Raw genomic sequence first — 16,458 nt, forward strand, 5'->3', positions numbered from 1 at the left:
CATGGCTTCCTGCTATGCGAGGACCTGAGATGTTTCTGATTTCCCATCAAAACACGCGTGCTTTTCCAGATGCGTTTTGGTTGAATGCGCTCACGATAAACCTTTTGTTACGGTTTCAAAGGACTCCCTGTGTTACATCATCGGGGTGTTGTATATGTGGCCGCAGTTCACTCAGGACTGTCTGTGTGCCTAACTCCTTTTTATTTTAATTTTTTTATTCATTTTTTTTTTTTTGGCCTTCTTGCAGGGAGACGGCGGGGCCTCTGGTGGCGCTGAGCCCTCTTCGTCCAACGTCAGCCCAACACATGTGAGTTTCCGGCAGCGGTATTTTCGCACCCTTGATAGTTACGTGCGTGTACAACCGGCGTTAGAAGTTTACGGGGAATGCGAGTCGTACAAAAGATTTTTTTTTTCGGCTCAGCCACGGAGCGTAACGTGGATTAAGATTGTACGACCAGCGCCAGAATGATCGTGAGCTGCACGGTTTATACTATTCCAAACTGACACATGGGCAAATAGGAATGCCGAGTATAGTGGAGTGTCCCGGATAAACTTTTACCACCTGGAGCTCCTTAAAACGGGCTGAGATCACTCGGCACGAGCAGTTAATTATTTCACTGCCATCGAAATATACCTGCTCCTTGACGTTTAAACGCGAAAAAACAGGGAAGGGATGCATTTGTTATTTGCGACGCACACGTGGAGGAGGTCAACAGTCGCTTAAACCGAGCCGAGCATGTTGAAGGAGGACGTAATGGAGGTCGCGAGAATTCGAAAAAAAAAAAAAGAAGAAGAAGAAGAAAAAAGAAGAATCGCAGCTTCTCGCGACATTGAAGGTCGAGCTATTGACACAGGGCCACACTGGCTACAAACATTGCAGTTTCTCGAGGCAGTCCAGTCAACGTATCTTTACTGTGCTGGCCTGCAGAATCGGCACTTCTGCTGTCGAATCGGTATAAAGTTTGTCGGCACGGCGTCTGCGCAGAGTGTATAGTCAACTTCCTTCCACGTTATTCGCCCGCTGACCGCACGCGGGCGTCGGGACCAAGCAGCTCGGGAAAGCTAGGGAGCCCCGACATCAAAATGACTTGGCGCAAATGATGTGAGAGCTCGCCGCCTCAAACGGCCGCAGGAGGGTGTGCGCGCCTGGGTCTCAATATAGCTTCCCGTTTTTTTCATCCCCACTTGCGGTGCCGTTCTCTAGGAGAAGCATGTGCGGGAACTTGTTCCGATCGCGCGTACTCGGTGTTGTGCCTCCCTCCACCCTCATATATTACGGATTATGGCGTCAGCGCCACTTCTGATCGCTGTTGAAGAACATTAAAATCGAACGTCATGTGCCGAAAGACGAAAAATGAGAGAGAGTTAGGGAACGACTTCCCAAGCAGTACCTTTCGCAGAGAGCTTTACTTTTTTGCTGACCTCTCGCTTTCTTCCTTTTTGCTTAGTATACTGCCGTTAGTTTTTACTTCGTTGCGCCTCGTTAAGATAAGGGAAAAGCCGTCTCCTTGGCTAATAGGGGCGATTATCAACTGCGCACTGATAATCGGGCGGTGTTTCGCGGAACTTTGCTGCCTCCCATTTCGACTGGCGTGGTGATGAAGGCGATCTACACGGCGGTACGTTCCTCATGTTTCAGGCTTCTTTTCTTTTTTTCTTTTTCGTGCCATCCGTTCATCTCGTGCGCGCGAGCTGCGGGTCCTGCCGACAAGAGAACTCTGGTGGTGCTTCAACATAAGTGAGCAAGGACGGCACCGGTTGGTAGTCGAGCAGAACATTAACGATGTTGCAGTACAGATGGCTGTACCGCCGCGACGTCAGGCTACCTTTCATCATAGAAAAGAAATATTGGTCGGAAATGCGTGTGGAAGAAGTGCGGGTGTGCTGGGGCGATAAGTGTGTCGGTATGACGTTTACGGATGTTGTAAGTCTGGGTGACACTGAGTGGAGAATTGGTTCGAGCAGTGTCTGGAAGAAGCTGCGGAACTGGCAGTAGTGTCCGGTGCCGATGCGTGTGTATACTACAGCATGGAGCCTCGCCACATGTCGGAGGGCTTAGCCGTGGCAGGCGAAAAGTTTCGCGTTCGAGGAAGGGGGCCAGTTTAGTTAAGGCTGGCTAGGGATCCATCAAACTTTGACCGTTGGAGTGGAAACTATGGAGTGCGTCAGGGAGAGGTAGTCATGGTAATGTGGGGAGTTTGTCGTTGGGCATCTATGTCTGCTGAAGCTGGACGTGTCTGTTGGGATAATATGGAATATTGGCTAGCTCTATGTTGAATGTACGAGCCGGAGGTTTGGAATTGGGGTGAATGGGTAGATGTGGATGTGAAATCGTAAAACGCTACAGCGCCGAGTCTGGATGTGTCCATATCTAACGTTAGGAGAAGGGCAGTGTGTCGCATGGGGGCAGGCTTCTTTTTGGACACTTATTGTTATGCGGTGAAAGGGCAGGGGGGGAAAGGGGGAGGGGGGGAGGGGATTCGTGAGTTTGGAAGGAGGTTTGTTTTGGGAAAATGGAGAAAGAAAGATCGATTAAGGAAAATCCGTCTTGACGGAGAGCGCTAGAATCTGACTGTTCCGATGAAGGTCAAGGGGGAGCCAAGGCAAGGAAAATGACCCGTATTATATAATTTGCTGTGCTTGAGTTTATGGACAGTGAGGTGTACGGAAAGGTTTCTATCTATATGGTGAACTGTTGCTGGATGAGATAGGTAGGATACATTGTAGAAGGGTGGACAAGGACACCAGCTTGTTCTCGTAGGTTAACTACTAATCCTGTGAGATTAATGGTAGAATGTCATGCATCAGTGGTGGATGTGTCTAGTTAGGAGGGAGTGTTTGTGTCGGCGAAAGCCAATAATATTGCATGGCAAAACCCTTGCTAAGAGCCACAGGGTTTAGAATGCACTGAGTTACCAGACAGTGGGACAGAGCAGCGCAAACAACCTTTTGCGAAAGTGTTGAACAACACAGTCCCCCATTTATGGTCCACTGCATTTCTCACGTGACTTCTGAGCTTTAGTTTTGGATCTTTGCGAAAGCTGGTTTAAACATCAGGCTGGCAGCAGAGGTCTGAGGCTGTATAAGTCCTGCTACAAAGTTGACACCATTTCTCTGGTGGGTCCGTGGATACACAAGATAGCGAGGTGGTCTGCGTACTTATTGTAAGGCGGTGTGCGCGTTGGTGTCTCCTCATGCCCAGATCTAGCAGAGCAGGATGATTTAAGTACGCTAGGTTGAACAATTAGCTCTTCGCTTCATTCAAGTAGGGATCAAAATTGCAAAGCTGGATGCAGAAATATATTTTGTGGTCCCTTTTGGAGAGGGTGCAATTGGACGTTTATAGTTTATTCTTAAAGTTGTCGAGAATTCGCACGTTAATGGTCATTGCTCGTCTGGAATGCTCGTATTCAGTAGAACGGCATTAGTGCAGTCGTGTTCAGGAGCACAGTTGAACAGGAAATTACTCCTTCCCTTGTTTGGGCACCCGACAGTATAATGTATTTATTTTCTGTTTCCTCATGGCCCACGCACAGGGCGTTAAAGAGAGGGTTTACGGTACAAAATTATATACATGAATTAATAGTTGAAAATTATCAAGAGGGCTGATAAAATTCGCCCTTCAAAGAAATTGGGCACCATAGTTAACGGTTAATTATTTCCGTCGTTTTATCGCTGATAGCTAACGACTGTGCATTGTCAGCCTACAGTGTTAACGGATGCACCATCATTGGCGTTATTATTCACGTTTAACGCGAGAGTGAGTCTGGAAAAGACTGAAAAAAAAAAAAAAAAAAAACCGGCATGTGAATGCGGTTATGTAGAATATACCCAATGAGTGCGGTAGTGTCTTTGTAGTCTTTGTTGTGTACTTTGGAGTGATAGTTGTCCGTGTAATATCTCTGCACGTCTCCATTCTGCTTGTCGACGTACACGGACACCTGCCGTGGGGGCGCTGCTTGGCCGCGGCGAAAAAAAAAAAGCAAAATAAAAAAGTCAGTGCCGGATTCCTGGCTGTCCGTCGTGCGTATACATCACACAGGTCAGCGCCTTTTTGAACCCCGCGACGTCAGGAATCTGCTCCGTCAGACGCACGAGCAGCTCTCACTTCACGTCACCCCTGTCTGTACACACCGTAGGCCTCTTCTCTGACCCGCTTTGTGTGCTTTCAGTGTCTTGCGCCGCTTCATGAAGCAGAGGTTAGGCAGTGAAATGGCGAGCGCAGAAAGGTTTCAAAAAGACACGAAGGCAGCGGCTCTGGTCGTTGATGGTGTGGGACACTCCGCGGAAAAGCAAAGAGGCCAGAAGGGTGATGCCAGAAAAAATAAATAAAAAAAAATAAAAAAAAGGAAAGAACGGAGGAACTAAGGGATGGCGTCCAAGCAGCGGCAGAATTCCGCGCACTTAGCGGAAGCCGAATGTGCCGCGCTCACATCCTTGTTATGCGGAAGCAGCTTCCGGACGCGACGCCCGCATAGCCCCGGGGTGGGCGCGTGCCTTTCGCTCGCCCCTGTCTGCTTGCTGTTCCGGAGTTTTGCCCTCGCGTTGCCCGGTGCTCTGGGGGCTGCGTTTCTTGTTTTTCTTGCGCCCTTTTTTGTCTGCGCCAGGCGGCCTGGCCGGTTCGCCCTTGTTTTTTATTTATTTATTTATTTATTTTTTCTGCGTTCCGCTGCTGAGCGGAGCAGGTGTCGCTGCGTTGGCTGCTTCGCGATGTTTATCTCTACCGCTGGGGGCCGACGCGGGCGCTTGGGGTTGTTAGTTTTGTTCGCTCTCCTACCTTACGCTCGGTCGCGACCGGCAATTTCCGGTTCCCCCAGACCTTTTCCTTCCTTCCCTATCGCACCCTTTCCTTTTTTTTTTTTTTTACTGTTGTTATTGACTTGCGTAATCAGCTGCGCCTTGCGGAATCCTTTTGTTTTTCTGCTTTTTTTTTTCTTTCTCAGTCCTCTCTCCACTTTCCGCGCAATGCGTTGGTAGTGCCGCCGTACTACGACAATGTTCGATAAGGAGAGGCGTGTACGCATTTACACATGCCTTCGGTATCCGTCCGGTAGCGCAAGCGCTTGCCCGAAGTATTCTGCCTTCGCAGTGTCCACCTGTATGTTTCAGGCAGCGCAGTTATCACGGCGCCCCAACACTTTGGGCCGTCCGTTGGCGTCCGCTAATTCGTGCACCGGAAGGACCGCCCTGCTGCCACCCCAGCGCTCGGCCGCTCAATCGGGTCTCGTGGCCAGCACAGAAGGGCTGCGCCCCACGCGCTTATCTGCGGTTGTTCTGCGGTTGTTCTGCGGTTGCACTGCCTATTTCGGAAATGTGATTGGAGACACGGCGCTGCTCTTTCGCCAGCAGCCGGCCCCGAAGAGCAGCGTATTGCTCGGTCTTAAGGTGACGACTGGAAGGTTCGAGTCTTCGCTGTTTTTGCAGTTGATCGTCGATGCGGCCCCTCCATAGTGTAACGAAGTGTTCACACGTTGAACTTTCTTGACGGCACGACGGCTCCGCCGCATTGAAGAAAGGGACCAGGCGGTTTCGTTTGATAACACAAGATAACTGAATTTAATAAAGATGAACTCAAACAATAATTAAAGCGAATCCAGTAGTACCAAATAAACAACTAATTCAAATTAACAACACATCAGTCCGCCAACGCGACATCTTCCGAGCAGGGGTCCCGAGCAGCAGCTCGGATGGTCGCCGTCCTCCCTTACTTGCCGCCAAAACCCCTCTGTCCACGTTCTTCAGGATTCTCCAGGCAGTGTTTGTTACCAGGCGGAAATGCGCTTATCGGAGCCAATGAGACGACTTTCTTTACAGCTGAGAAACCAATAGGACGCCGGTGCCCGCGAGGTTGTTTCCTGGCGAGCACCGCGTGAATTTCTAGAAGACGCGGCGCATCTCCGCCTGGCACCCAAACACACAAAAGGTAAACCAAAAACACATGGGCCGCAAGGACGCAGACGGCACAAAACACAAAGCTCCGTCCGTGCTCTCAGCCGTCGCCCCCAAGCCCTCAGGCGTTAACCGGTTGGGACGCGAGCTTTCAACAGCTCGCCTCCTTCACAGCCGTTAACCATTTTCCGAACGGCGTACATCGTGAATACCCCCCCAAGAAGAAGGGGAAAGCACAGCGACGCCGTGCAAAAGAAAAAAAGGACCGCTCCCCGGCTGTGCACGGGTCCGGAAAACGGCGCGCGACATAGGCATAGCTCGCTATGCGACACCTCCCCCCTATGAAAAAGAGTGTCCCACTCGGTCACAATCATGCCCGTACAAATAAACCGCAAGGAAATGCTATGAATAACTATGTACAAGGTTCAAAAATGAAATTACGTCTACCGGATAGGACCACACAACAATACCAAAATTGAATAAAATATACGCAATGCCGAAAAAACGAGAAAATATAAATGTCAGGTGAAACAGATTACAACCAGGAAGGTAGAGAGAACACTTACACGCAATAAAACATTGGCATATCAGTAAAAATGTTACAGGGCACACTCAAAATGTCCACTTGCACGTATTCACACAAAACACAAAACATTCGGGAGTATATACAAAGTCACGGCGGATTAATTAACACTTCCGTCCGCGCTGTAATACATCTCGGTATCACTGTCATAATCGGTCCTTACTCCTTTGGGGTTGGTGCGAGTTCCCGTGGGTCTACACTGAAATGTTGATTCGGAGTATGAATATGTCTCAGTCGCACTTCCAGCAGAGGTACCGCGATCACTGTTTTTCACGGTCGAGGCCGCTACACGTTTTGGCCTTGCGGAGACACGAACACAGCGCTCAAACGCATGCACACCATCACCACGATCACTGTTTGCTGACTCGTCGTCGGCGTCCTCATCAGAAGCAAGCCGTGTGTGGTAGTGTTTCAGACGTTCAGCGTTGACGACATCCCGCTTTCGGCCGGTGCGATCGATGACCTCCCAGTTATTTTCTGATACCTTCCGGAGCAGACGGAACGGCCCGTGGTATCTGTGGAGCAGTTTGGTGGTCTTTCCTTTCGATCGAGAAGGCGTCCACAGGTACACAAGGTCTCCCGGATAGAAAACAGCATCCCGTCGTTTGGAGTCGTATGCCCTTTTGTTCTTTTCTTGCCGGTCTCTCTCACGCTGAGCTACTACTTGGCGCGCCTGGCGAAGCCGGTGCACCACCTTGTGAGCATCCAATTCGTCACAGTCGTCTTGTGCGATACCGAGGGCCACCTCAACAGGAAGTGTTGGCTCGTGTCCGTGAAGAAGAAAAAACGGTGAAAAACCTGTCGTTTCGTGTTGCGACGAATTATAGGCGAAAAGAACATAAGGCAGGAATTCGTCCCAGTCCCGATGATGCGAGGAGTGTTACGACCAAGCATCCGCATTTGCGCGCTCTATTGTTCGCCTGTGGGCATGAATAAGTGCTGTGGAAATGTGGTGATGGTCCAATGGCTCTAAGTGAGCCTGTTTCCAGGAATCCTGTTTTGTAAGCCTGTTTTGCTTTGTGGACAACCTGCAAATGCCAAATTGACCCTGTCAAGAGAACCTCTGGAAAAACACAAAGAAACGTCCCCCTGCGGGAAATAGCAGGAAGTGCTTTCTTTCTTTTGTTCACCCTTCCAGTCGAGAAGTGCTATCCTCCAGTGATGAATGCCTCCTATCCAAAGGAGACGACAGAGTGACATGTCCGCTGACGTGCAGGACAAGAAAGGAGCATGACTCATACGGCCATTAAGTGATTTCCCGGGAATGCAGGAAAGATTTGCAATTGTCGAAAAGGGACCATGTTGGGAGCCCTATGCGGCGCCACGGGCACTCGGGTTTCTGAGAAGTAAAACCCCTTGTCAGAACCAGCCTGTGGTTTCTTTGCTGAAGAATAGAAATGTACCTCCTCTCCTCGCCGTTCCCAAGCTTTTCCCGCCAACAAGTGATCACGCCCAACGAATGAATGCCGGACCAGTCAGTGCTTCAGACCATCAGTGCAGTGATGTGTTCGATTGGATGCCGATACCTGAGGGGCGTGCCCTGGATTTGGTTGGTCAGCATCTTCAGAGAGGGGCTGGACATAGGGGGTTTTTAAGGACGCTGCAGAGCACGAAATGTCGCTCTGGGCCCTGGGTAAACGGCTCATCCAGTCGCTTCTCGCTATGAACTCTTAACGCTTGTCATTTTGCTGATGTACCCTTCTTTTTCATGTAAATATTCTTGTAAATACGTTTTCCCAAAGTGCCAGTAAACCTGCTTGTACATATTTTACCAACTTCGAAGATTCAGTCCTTCTTCAACCCGAGTCTCTGCACGCTACCAAGTGAAGGCCGGGTCGACGTAGCCCCAGCGTCACGACAACTGGTGATCAGCGGTGGGATCTGAATCTACAAGCACAACGACTGGTGATCAGCGGTAGGATCTGAATCTACAAGCCCCAACACTGGTGACCAGCGTTGGGGTCTGAATCTACAAGCCACAACATCTGGTGATTGGAGGTGGATCTGAAGCTACAAGCCACAACATCTGGTGATCGGAGGTGGCATCTCAAGCAACAAGCAGGCGCAACAATCGGCCAACAAGAGGGCAGCTCGGAACATCGATCGCATGTGTGGGTGAGTGCTTGGCTTTTCTTCTGATGTGGACCAGGTTCTAGAACAGGGTTAGATTTTAAGAACTGGTAAAAAGTGTTGAAACGCCTTTAGGTTTGGTAGTTTGCACTGTTGTTTTGGAAGTAGCCGACACTCGGAGCGATCATGGACCTACAAAAGCTGCAGAAACCGGAACTGTTGCTATTGTGTGAGGAATTGGGAATTAATACAAGTGGTTTGGCACGAAAACCCTTGATTATAAAGGCAATCACTGATCTGGGAACCGATGATGAGGAGCTCAGTGAAGCATGGAACCTCATCGGGCAAAAAAAGGAACAGCTCAGACAGCAGAAAGAGGAAAGGGAGCGCGAACGTCAGAGGGAAAAAGAGGAAAGAGAGCGTGAACTTGAGAGGGAAAAAGAGGAAAGGGAGCACGAACGTGAGAAGCTTGAAAGAGAAGCAAAAAAGCTGGACCAAGAAATTGAGCTCCGGAAATTAGAACTAGAGTTGAGCAAGAGGTCGGGCGATTGTCCCCAGCTAGCGGTACCTCGTCTCAACAAGGAGGCAGATTTCAAGATGTCAAAGTACATGCAGCCATATGTGATATCAGGGGATATCGGTCTGTATCTGGCTAACTTTGAGCGAACCTGCGAAAAACTGTCCTTCCAGCGAGACACTTGGTCTCAGAGATTATTGACGGTTCTGCCCTGCGAGGCAGCGGAGGTTGTCGCGCGGCTGAGCAAGGAGGACGCGGACAACTACGAGAAGGTCAAAACTTGCCTTCTGAGAAAGTATAGGCTTAGCGCCGAGGCGTTCAGACAACGTTTTCGGAACGCTACTAAGTCCAGGGACGAGAGTTACCCTGAATTCCTGTACAATTTAAGAGTTAATTTGGGCGAGTGGCTAAAGAGCACTGATTCCTACAGTGATAGGGACGCTGTAGTCGAGCGAATTCTTTTGGAGCAGTTTTATAACTGCCTCCCAGAAAAAGAAAGAAATTGGTTACAGGACCGAGGCGAAATTAAGTCTGCAACTGAAGCTGCCGAACTTATTGAGGAGTATGCTTCGCGTCGACAATTCAGCAACCCAGCAGTGGATAGGCCCCGCAATCCCAAGTTCAGTGTGAATAACCGCCAGAAAAGGCACTTTGCTAGATTTGCAAACGGAGAAAGGAAGGCTTCTTCAGGCAAACGCCCTAGAAAGGACGGCAGTGAGAAAAGTGGGGAAGTGACCAACGCGCAGAACACAAAGAACAAGCTTGGGGCTAGGAAGCCGCTCACATGCTTTAGGTGTAATGAGCAGGGTCACATTGCCGTCAACTGCCGGAAAGAAAAGATTGCTTTCTCGTATGTCAGTGACTGCGATGAAAACATTAAGCTTTTGGAACCCTACCTGCATGACCTAGTAGTCAACGGGAAGCCTTGCAAGGTACTGCGCGATTCGGCCGCAACGATAGATGTTGTCCATCCGGCGTATGTGTCGCCTTCCGACTATACAGGACAGTGTGCGTGGATCCGCCAGGTAGTGGAGGAACAGAGTGTGTGCTTGCCAATCGCGAACGTGGTCATCGAGGGCCCTTTCGGCGAGTTAACAACCGAGGCTGCCGTTTCAGGAAAGCTTCCTAAGTGCTATCCGTATTTGTTCTCTAACAAATCGGACATGCTACTGCGAAAGAGGGGCATCCTTTTCGGAGACAGAGTTGTGCCAGCCTTAACACGTTCAAAGGCGCGAGAACTAGCTACACTGCTCATTCCAGAAAAATCCACAGCGGAAGAAACGGCAGTTAAAACAGTGGTCGATGCGGAAGATAGCCGGTCAGAAAACTTTGAGAGCGAGGCATCTCAGATAAGTCAACTAGAAAGTGAGCTTGATAAGACACGGAATGAGGACGTTCTAGAGAGTAACCTCTTGCCGCCGGTGTCTAGTAATCTCACGAGACTTCTAAGTGGAACCCGAGAGGACTTAGCTATGGAGCAAGCCAATGATCCCAAGAATAAGCTCGAAGTACAGTGGGAAGGACCTGCTGAAGTCGTTGCAAAGCTTTCTGACACTAACTACGCAGTGAAAATTCCCGGTAGGCGTAAAGAAGTGCGCATTTATCATTGCAATCTTATGAAGCCTTATGTGCAGAGGGAAGCCGTGGTAAATCTAACGTTAAACCTTCCCGAGGAGATGGGGGACAACTTGATTTGCCTCAGCGGAAAAGGAAGCAACGCTCAGGAGCTTCTCAAAAAGACGGAGCAGAGAGGAGAACTAAAGAAATCCCAGCTGTCCGATCTGGGCGAGATAATAACAGAGTTTGAGGCCTGCTTCGTGGACAGGCCAGGCAGAACTGATTTTACTGAGCACGATATTGAGCTGACTTCAGACGTGCCAGTGCGATCAAGGTGCTACCGATTTTCTCCAAGGCAAAGAGAAATTCTGGATAGGGAAGTAACTCGCATGCTGGAATTGGGAGTAATAAAACCCTCGGAAAGCGATTATGCTTCGCCTATGATCTTAGTAGAAGCTCCAGGTAAAGACCCTAGGCCTGTGGTAGACTACCGAAAGCTAAATTCTCTCACCAGGGATCAAGTGTATCCTATTCCGAATATTGAGGAGAGAGTAGAACAGGTCAGTAGAGCGGCATATGTGACTACGCTGGACCTTACTCGAGGATATTGGCAAGTACCGCTCACTGAACGCGCCAGCAGATACGCGGCTTTCGTCACTCCGACGGGCAGCTACCAGCCAACAATGATGAGTTTCGGGCTCAAAAATGCTCCATTTTGTTTTTCACGACTCATGGATAGGGTTTTAAAGGGGTGTGAAACATTCGCGGTGCCTTATTTAGACGACATTGCGGTTTTTTCCGACTCATGGGCGGACCATATGGTACATCTAAGAGCTGTACTGAGCCTTTTGCGTCAAGCTGGACTAACCGTAAAGGCCGAGAAATGTTGCCTGGCAAGGGCGACCGTGGACTACTTGGGTCACAATGTAGGTCAAGGTTTCAGGAAACCCAGCGAGATTAAGATTTCTGCGGTAGCAGACTACCCGCGGCCGAGCACGAAGACGGAAATTCGAGCATTCCTAGGTCTGACGGGATACTACAATCACTACATCCCTAACTATTCATCTTTGGCTAGCCCTCTGACCGACGCTCTCCGCAGGACAGAACCGACAAATGTAGTCTGGGACGAACAAAAGGAAGCCTCCTTCGTAAACCTGAAGGCTGTGCTGATTAGCCGTCCGGTATTGCGAGCTCCAGACTATGGCCGAGAATTCACGGTCCAGTGTGATGCCAGTGATCGAGGGTTAGGTGCTGTTCTCTGCCAGAGAGATGACGACGGTAATGAGCACCCCGTGCTCTACTTGAGCAGAAAACTGAGTTCTAGAGAGAGGGCTTATTGCGCGTCAGAGAAAGAATGCGCTTGCATTGTATGGGCCATTCAAAAATTGCAGTGCTATCTTGGAGGGGCCAAATTCACCGTAGAGACGGACCATTGTCCCCTGGCTTGGCTGCCAACTGCGACATCGAAGAACAGTCGCCTTCTTAGGTGGAGCTTGATTTTACAGCAGTACAATTTTGAAATAAGATACAAAAAGGGGAAGTTAAATGGGAATGCGGACGCGCTTAGCCGCTCTTTCTAAGCGGTCCGAGATGTTCCTCACCATGTATCCAAATTGATAATCAGGTTTTTTTTTTTTTTTTTTTTTTTTTTCGTGCGCTTGTATATGTGTGACTATGTAAAGCAGCACGTTTGGTTTTCTAGGAATACGTGGGTCCTGAACGTCTTGAGAGTGGGCTTTTCTCGAACAACAATGGCAGTTTTCTTTTGACCTGGTCTCTTCAGACGGGAGCCGAGTGCTTGCTTCGACATGTGGTTGAGTTTCAGACAGCTCGAGCAATTTGGCCTACAACAATCAAGACAACGCGACAAGCAACAGCGAGCTTCAAGCGTTCACGTGCAGACCATTAAGTCGTCTCTTCATGCAGCAGCTGGGACTGCTGCCCTCCGAGACTCTTCTGGCGGGGGAGGAGGCTGTTACGACCAAGCATCCGCATTTGCGCGCTCTATTGTTCGCCTGTGGGCATGAATAAGTGCTGTGGAAATGTGGTGATGGTCCAATGGCTCTAAGTGAGCCTGTTTCCAGGAATCCTGTTTTGTAAGCCTGTTTTGCTTTGTGGACAACCTGCAAATGCCAAATTGACCCTGTCAAGAGAACGTCTGGAAAAACACAAAGAAACGTCCCCCTGCGGGAAATAGCAGGAAGTGCTTTCTTTCTTTTGTTCACCCTTCCAGTCGAGAAGTGCTATCCTCCAGTGATGAATGCCTCCTATCCAAAGGAGACGACAGAGTGACATGTCCGCTGACGTGCAGGACAAGAAAGGAGCATGACTCATACGGCCATTAAGTGATTTCCCGGGAATGCAGGAAAGATTTGCAATTGTCGAAAAGGGACCATGTTGGGAGCCCTATGCGGCGCCACGTGCACTCGGGTTTCTGAGAAGTAAAACCCCTTGTCAGAACCAGCCTGTGGTTTCTTTGCTGAAGAATAGAAATGTACCTCCTCTCCTCGCCGTTCCCAAGCTTTTCCCGCCAACAAGTGATCACGCCCAACGAATGAATGCCGGACCAGTCAGTGCTTCAGACCATCAGTGCAGTGATGTGTTCGATTGGATGCCGATACCTGAGGGGCGTGCCCTGGATTTGGTTGGTCAGCATCTTCAGAGAGGGGCTGGACATAGGGGGTTTTTAAGGACGCTGCAGAGCACGAAATGTCGCTCTGGGCCCTGGGTAAACGGCTCATCCAGTCGCTTCTCGCTATGAACTCTTAACGCTTGTCATTTTGCTGATGTACCCTTCTTTTTCATGTAAATATTCTTGTAAATACGTTTTCCCAAAGTGCCAGTAAACCTGCTTGTACATATTTTACCAACTTCGAAGATTCAGTCCTTCTTCAACCCGAGTCTCTGCACGCTACCAAGTGAAGGCCGGGTCGACGTAGCCCCAGCGTCACGACAGGAGACATACATGCTGAGCATGTCGGCAAGCGTGCGGTTGAAACGTTCGCACAAGCCATTGGTTTGCGGGTGGTACGCTGTTGTTTTCACGTGGTCTGTACCCATGGCTTTAAATATTTCCTCAATCAAGGAAGCAACAAAATGTTGTCCGCGGTCCGTAATGATGCGGCCTGGTGCCCCGTGGCGTAGGACGATCTCTCGCACAAAGCCCTGCGCGGCCTCAGCAGCTGTAGCCGCCGGGCATGCTACTGCTTCGACCCACTTCGTGTGGTAATCAGTCATCACGAGGATGTAGCGGTTTCCGGATTGACTCTTCGTAAATGGTCCCAAAAAGTCCATTCCAACCTGTTTAAAAGGCATTGCCACCGGGGGAAGAGGCTGGAGAAACCCGATTGGTTTGCCCGGTGGGGCTTTGCGCGTCTGGCAGTCAGGGCAAGACAGCACGTAGTTTGACACCTGCGCGAACATCTTAGGCCAGAAGTAACGCCTACGTATCTTCTCCCATGTGCGCTTGACCCCGAGGTGTCCCGCCGTGAGATCATCGTGGCAGCCCCTTAGCACCTCTGACCGCAAACATTTTGGTACAACCAGTGCGTCGTAGTCTGACTCGAAACCTTTCGCTCGCCTGTGCAACACACCGTTGATCATTCGAAAACACCGTGCCGTTTTTTTCAGTGTTCTGGCAACGGGTGAATCCGGGTTCTCCAGGTGTCCTATCACTTCCCTCATCCAAGGGTCTTCCCTCTGCTTCATGCCTACATCCACGCGACCTAGCACAAGCAGCGGTGCAAAGTTATCTTCACTAACCGGTGCCGGCTCGCGTGGCAGGCGAGAAAGGGTGTCTGCATCTGCGTTCTTCAAACCTGGGCGGTGTTTGAGAGTCAGGTCAAACTCTTGCAACAGCAGGGACCATCTCATGAGGCGTCCATTCGGATTCTTGACATTCATCAGCCATGCGAGGCTGGCTTGATCTGTGATCACGGTGAAGTTACTGCCGAATATATAAGGTCGAAACTGCCTACAGGCGTAAACGACAGCCAGACATTCCTTTTCTGTGGTGCTGTAATTAGCTTCCGCTTTGTTGAGATGACGGCTGGCGTAGGCGATGACATGTTCCCGACCCTCGTCTTTTTGAACCAGCACAGCACCAAGACCGTAGTCACAGGCATCCGTATGGATTTCGATGGGCTTGCCTGGCTCGAATTGACGCAGAACTGGCGCCGTAGTCAGCTTCTCTTTGAGCGCTTGCATGGCCGCCTCGCATGCCGTGTCCCACTCAAACGAAACATTCTTCCTTGTCAAATTAGTCAAAGGTCGGGAGATTAGGGAGAAATCCTTGATGAAACGCCGATAATAATTGCAGATTCCCAGGAAACTCTGAACTCCTTTCTTGTTTTTTGGCGCTGGGAGCTTTTCGATCGCGGCTATTTTGTCCGGATCTGGTCTGATGTTCTCTCCAGTCAGCACGTGCCCGAGATACCTGATTTCTTGTTGCGCGAAGCTGCATTTTTCCGGCTTCAGACGCAAGTTGGCTTCATCAAGAGCGCTTAACACCTTTTCCAAGTCCTCTAGGTGAGTTTTCATGGTCTTCGAGAAAATGACAATGTCATCCAAATAGGCCAAACACACCCTCCAGAGAAGACCACTCAAAACTTTGTTGATCATCCTCTGGAATGTCGCGGGAGCATTGCACAGACCGAAGGGAACGACATTGAACTCGTACAGACCGGAGCCGCATGCGAATGCTGTCTTCGACTTGTCCTCTTCGCGGATTCCTACCTGCCAATAGCCTGAAGTGAGGTCAAGCGTCGTGAAATATCGAGAACCCTGCAGCAGATCCAAAATGTCATCGATTCGCGGTAATGGGTGCACGTCTTTCTCGGTAACCGCGTTCACCCTTCGGAAATCAACGCAGAAACGCCAACCTCCCTGCGGCTTTTTCACGAGAACGACGGGCGATGACCAGGGACTGTGCGACTCTCTGATCACTCCGTCACGAAGCATCTCTTCCACTTGCGCTTTAATGACCTCCCTCTCGAAGGGTGAGTGGCGGTACGGATGTTGACAAATGGGTGCTGAGCTGCCCGTGTTTATAGTATGCTCCGTTACGTGAGTGCGCTGAATCGGATTGTGCTCGCCGGTAAACAGGTGACGAAACTTATGAATAACGGACAAGAGCTCATCCCTCTCAGATGGCGTCAGGTGTGGCCCAGTTTGGACGTCAAAGTCCTCTGTCGCAGTGGGGTCGTGTGGCACGGCGAGTCCGAGTTGCGCCTCATGAAGTGATGTGGCCCAGCCGATCTTCGCGTCGCGATGTACCACTATCGGCAGCAAGGTAGGGTTTGCAACACGGACGATGCCGATCCCACCAACCACGTTCACGACAGTCCGCGCCACCTGCAGGCCACTTCTAAGGGTTGACTTTGGCTCGACAAGCTGAATTCCGTCTCTCGGTATGTGTACCCTTAAAATGGCTTCCGTACGAGGCTCGATGGAAACTTGTTCTTTACTTCGTGCAGTGACCACATTTGACTGCGATTGCACGCTAGTATTGAGGTGCAGCTGGTACACTTCACTCCCTATTTTTAGTTGTTTACGGAGGAAGTCAATCAGCAGGTTTGCCTGCCGGCAAAATGGGAGCCCTCCTATCAACTCATAAGGGCAGTCCTTGAGGACAATGAATCTTACGCTGAATCTGGTTGATCCGAATTGAAGCACTACATCTGTTTCTCCTACAGGTGCTAATAAGTCTCCGCTGATTCCTTTGATAAAAGCAGTGCCCTCAGTTAGTTCGACTTTTGAAGCAATTTTAGCCGCGAAGCCGGACGAAATGATGTTTACGGAGGCGCCAGTGTCGATGAGAAGGGTGGTCTTCAAGTTATTTGCC

At 50.0% G+C, this 16,458-nt stretch overlaps 1 protein-coding gene across 3 annotated transcripts in view; it reads left to right on the forward strand.

Moving 5' to 3' along the window:
* The window catches only part of Tmtc3 (Transmembrane O-mannosyltransferase targeting cadherins 3), a 329,866-nt gene that overhangs the window by 122,045 nt on the left and 191,363 nt on the right, over positions 1 to 16,458 (forward strand). For all 3 annotated transcript variants that reach the window (XM_084602460.1, XM_084602461.1, XM_084602462.1), the window contains one exon: positions 248 to 307. In XM_084602460.1, coding sequence (XP_084458586.1) covers positions 248 to 307 — 60 coding nt within the window. The remainder of the gene's footprint in view (positions 1 to 247; positions 308 to 16,458) is intronic.

Source organism: Amblyomma maculatum, chromosome 4 (genome assembly GCF_055883805.1).
Source record: "Amblyomma maculatum isolate TAMU_Amacu chromosome 4, ASM5588380v1, whole genome shotgun sequence".
NCBI classification, from domain to species: domain Eukaryota; kingdom Metazoa; phylum Arthropoda; class Arachnida; order Ixodida; family Ixodidae; genus Amblyomma; species Amblyomma maculatum.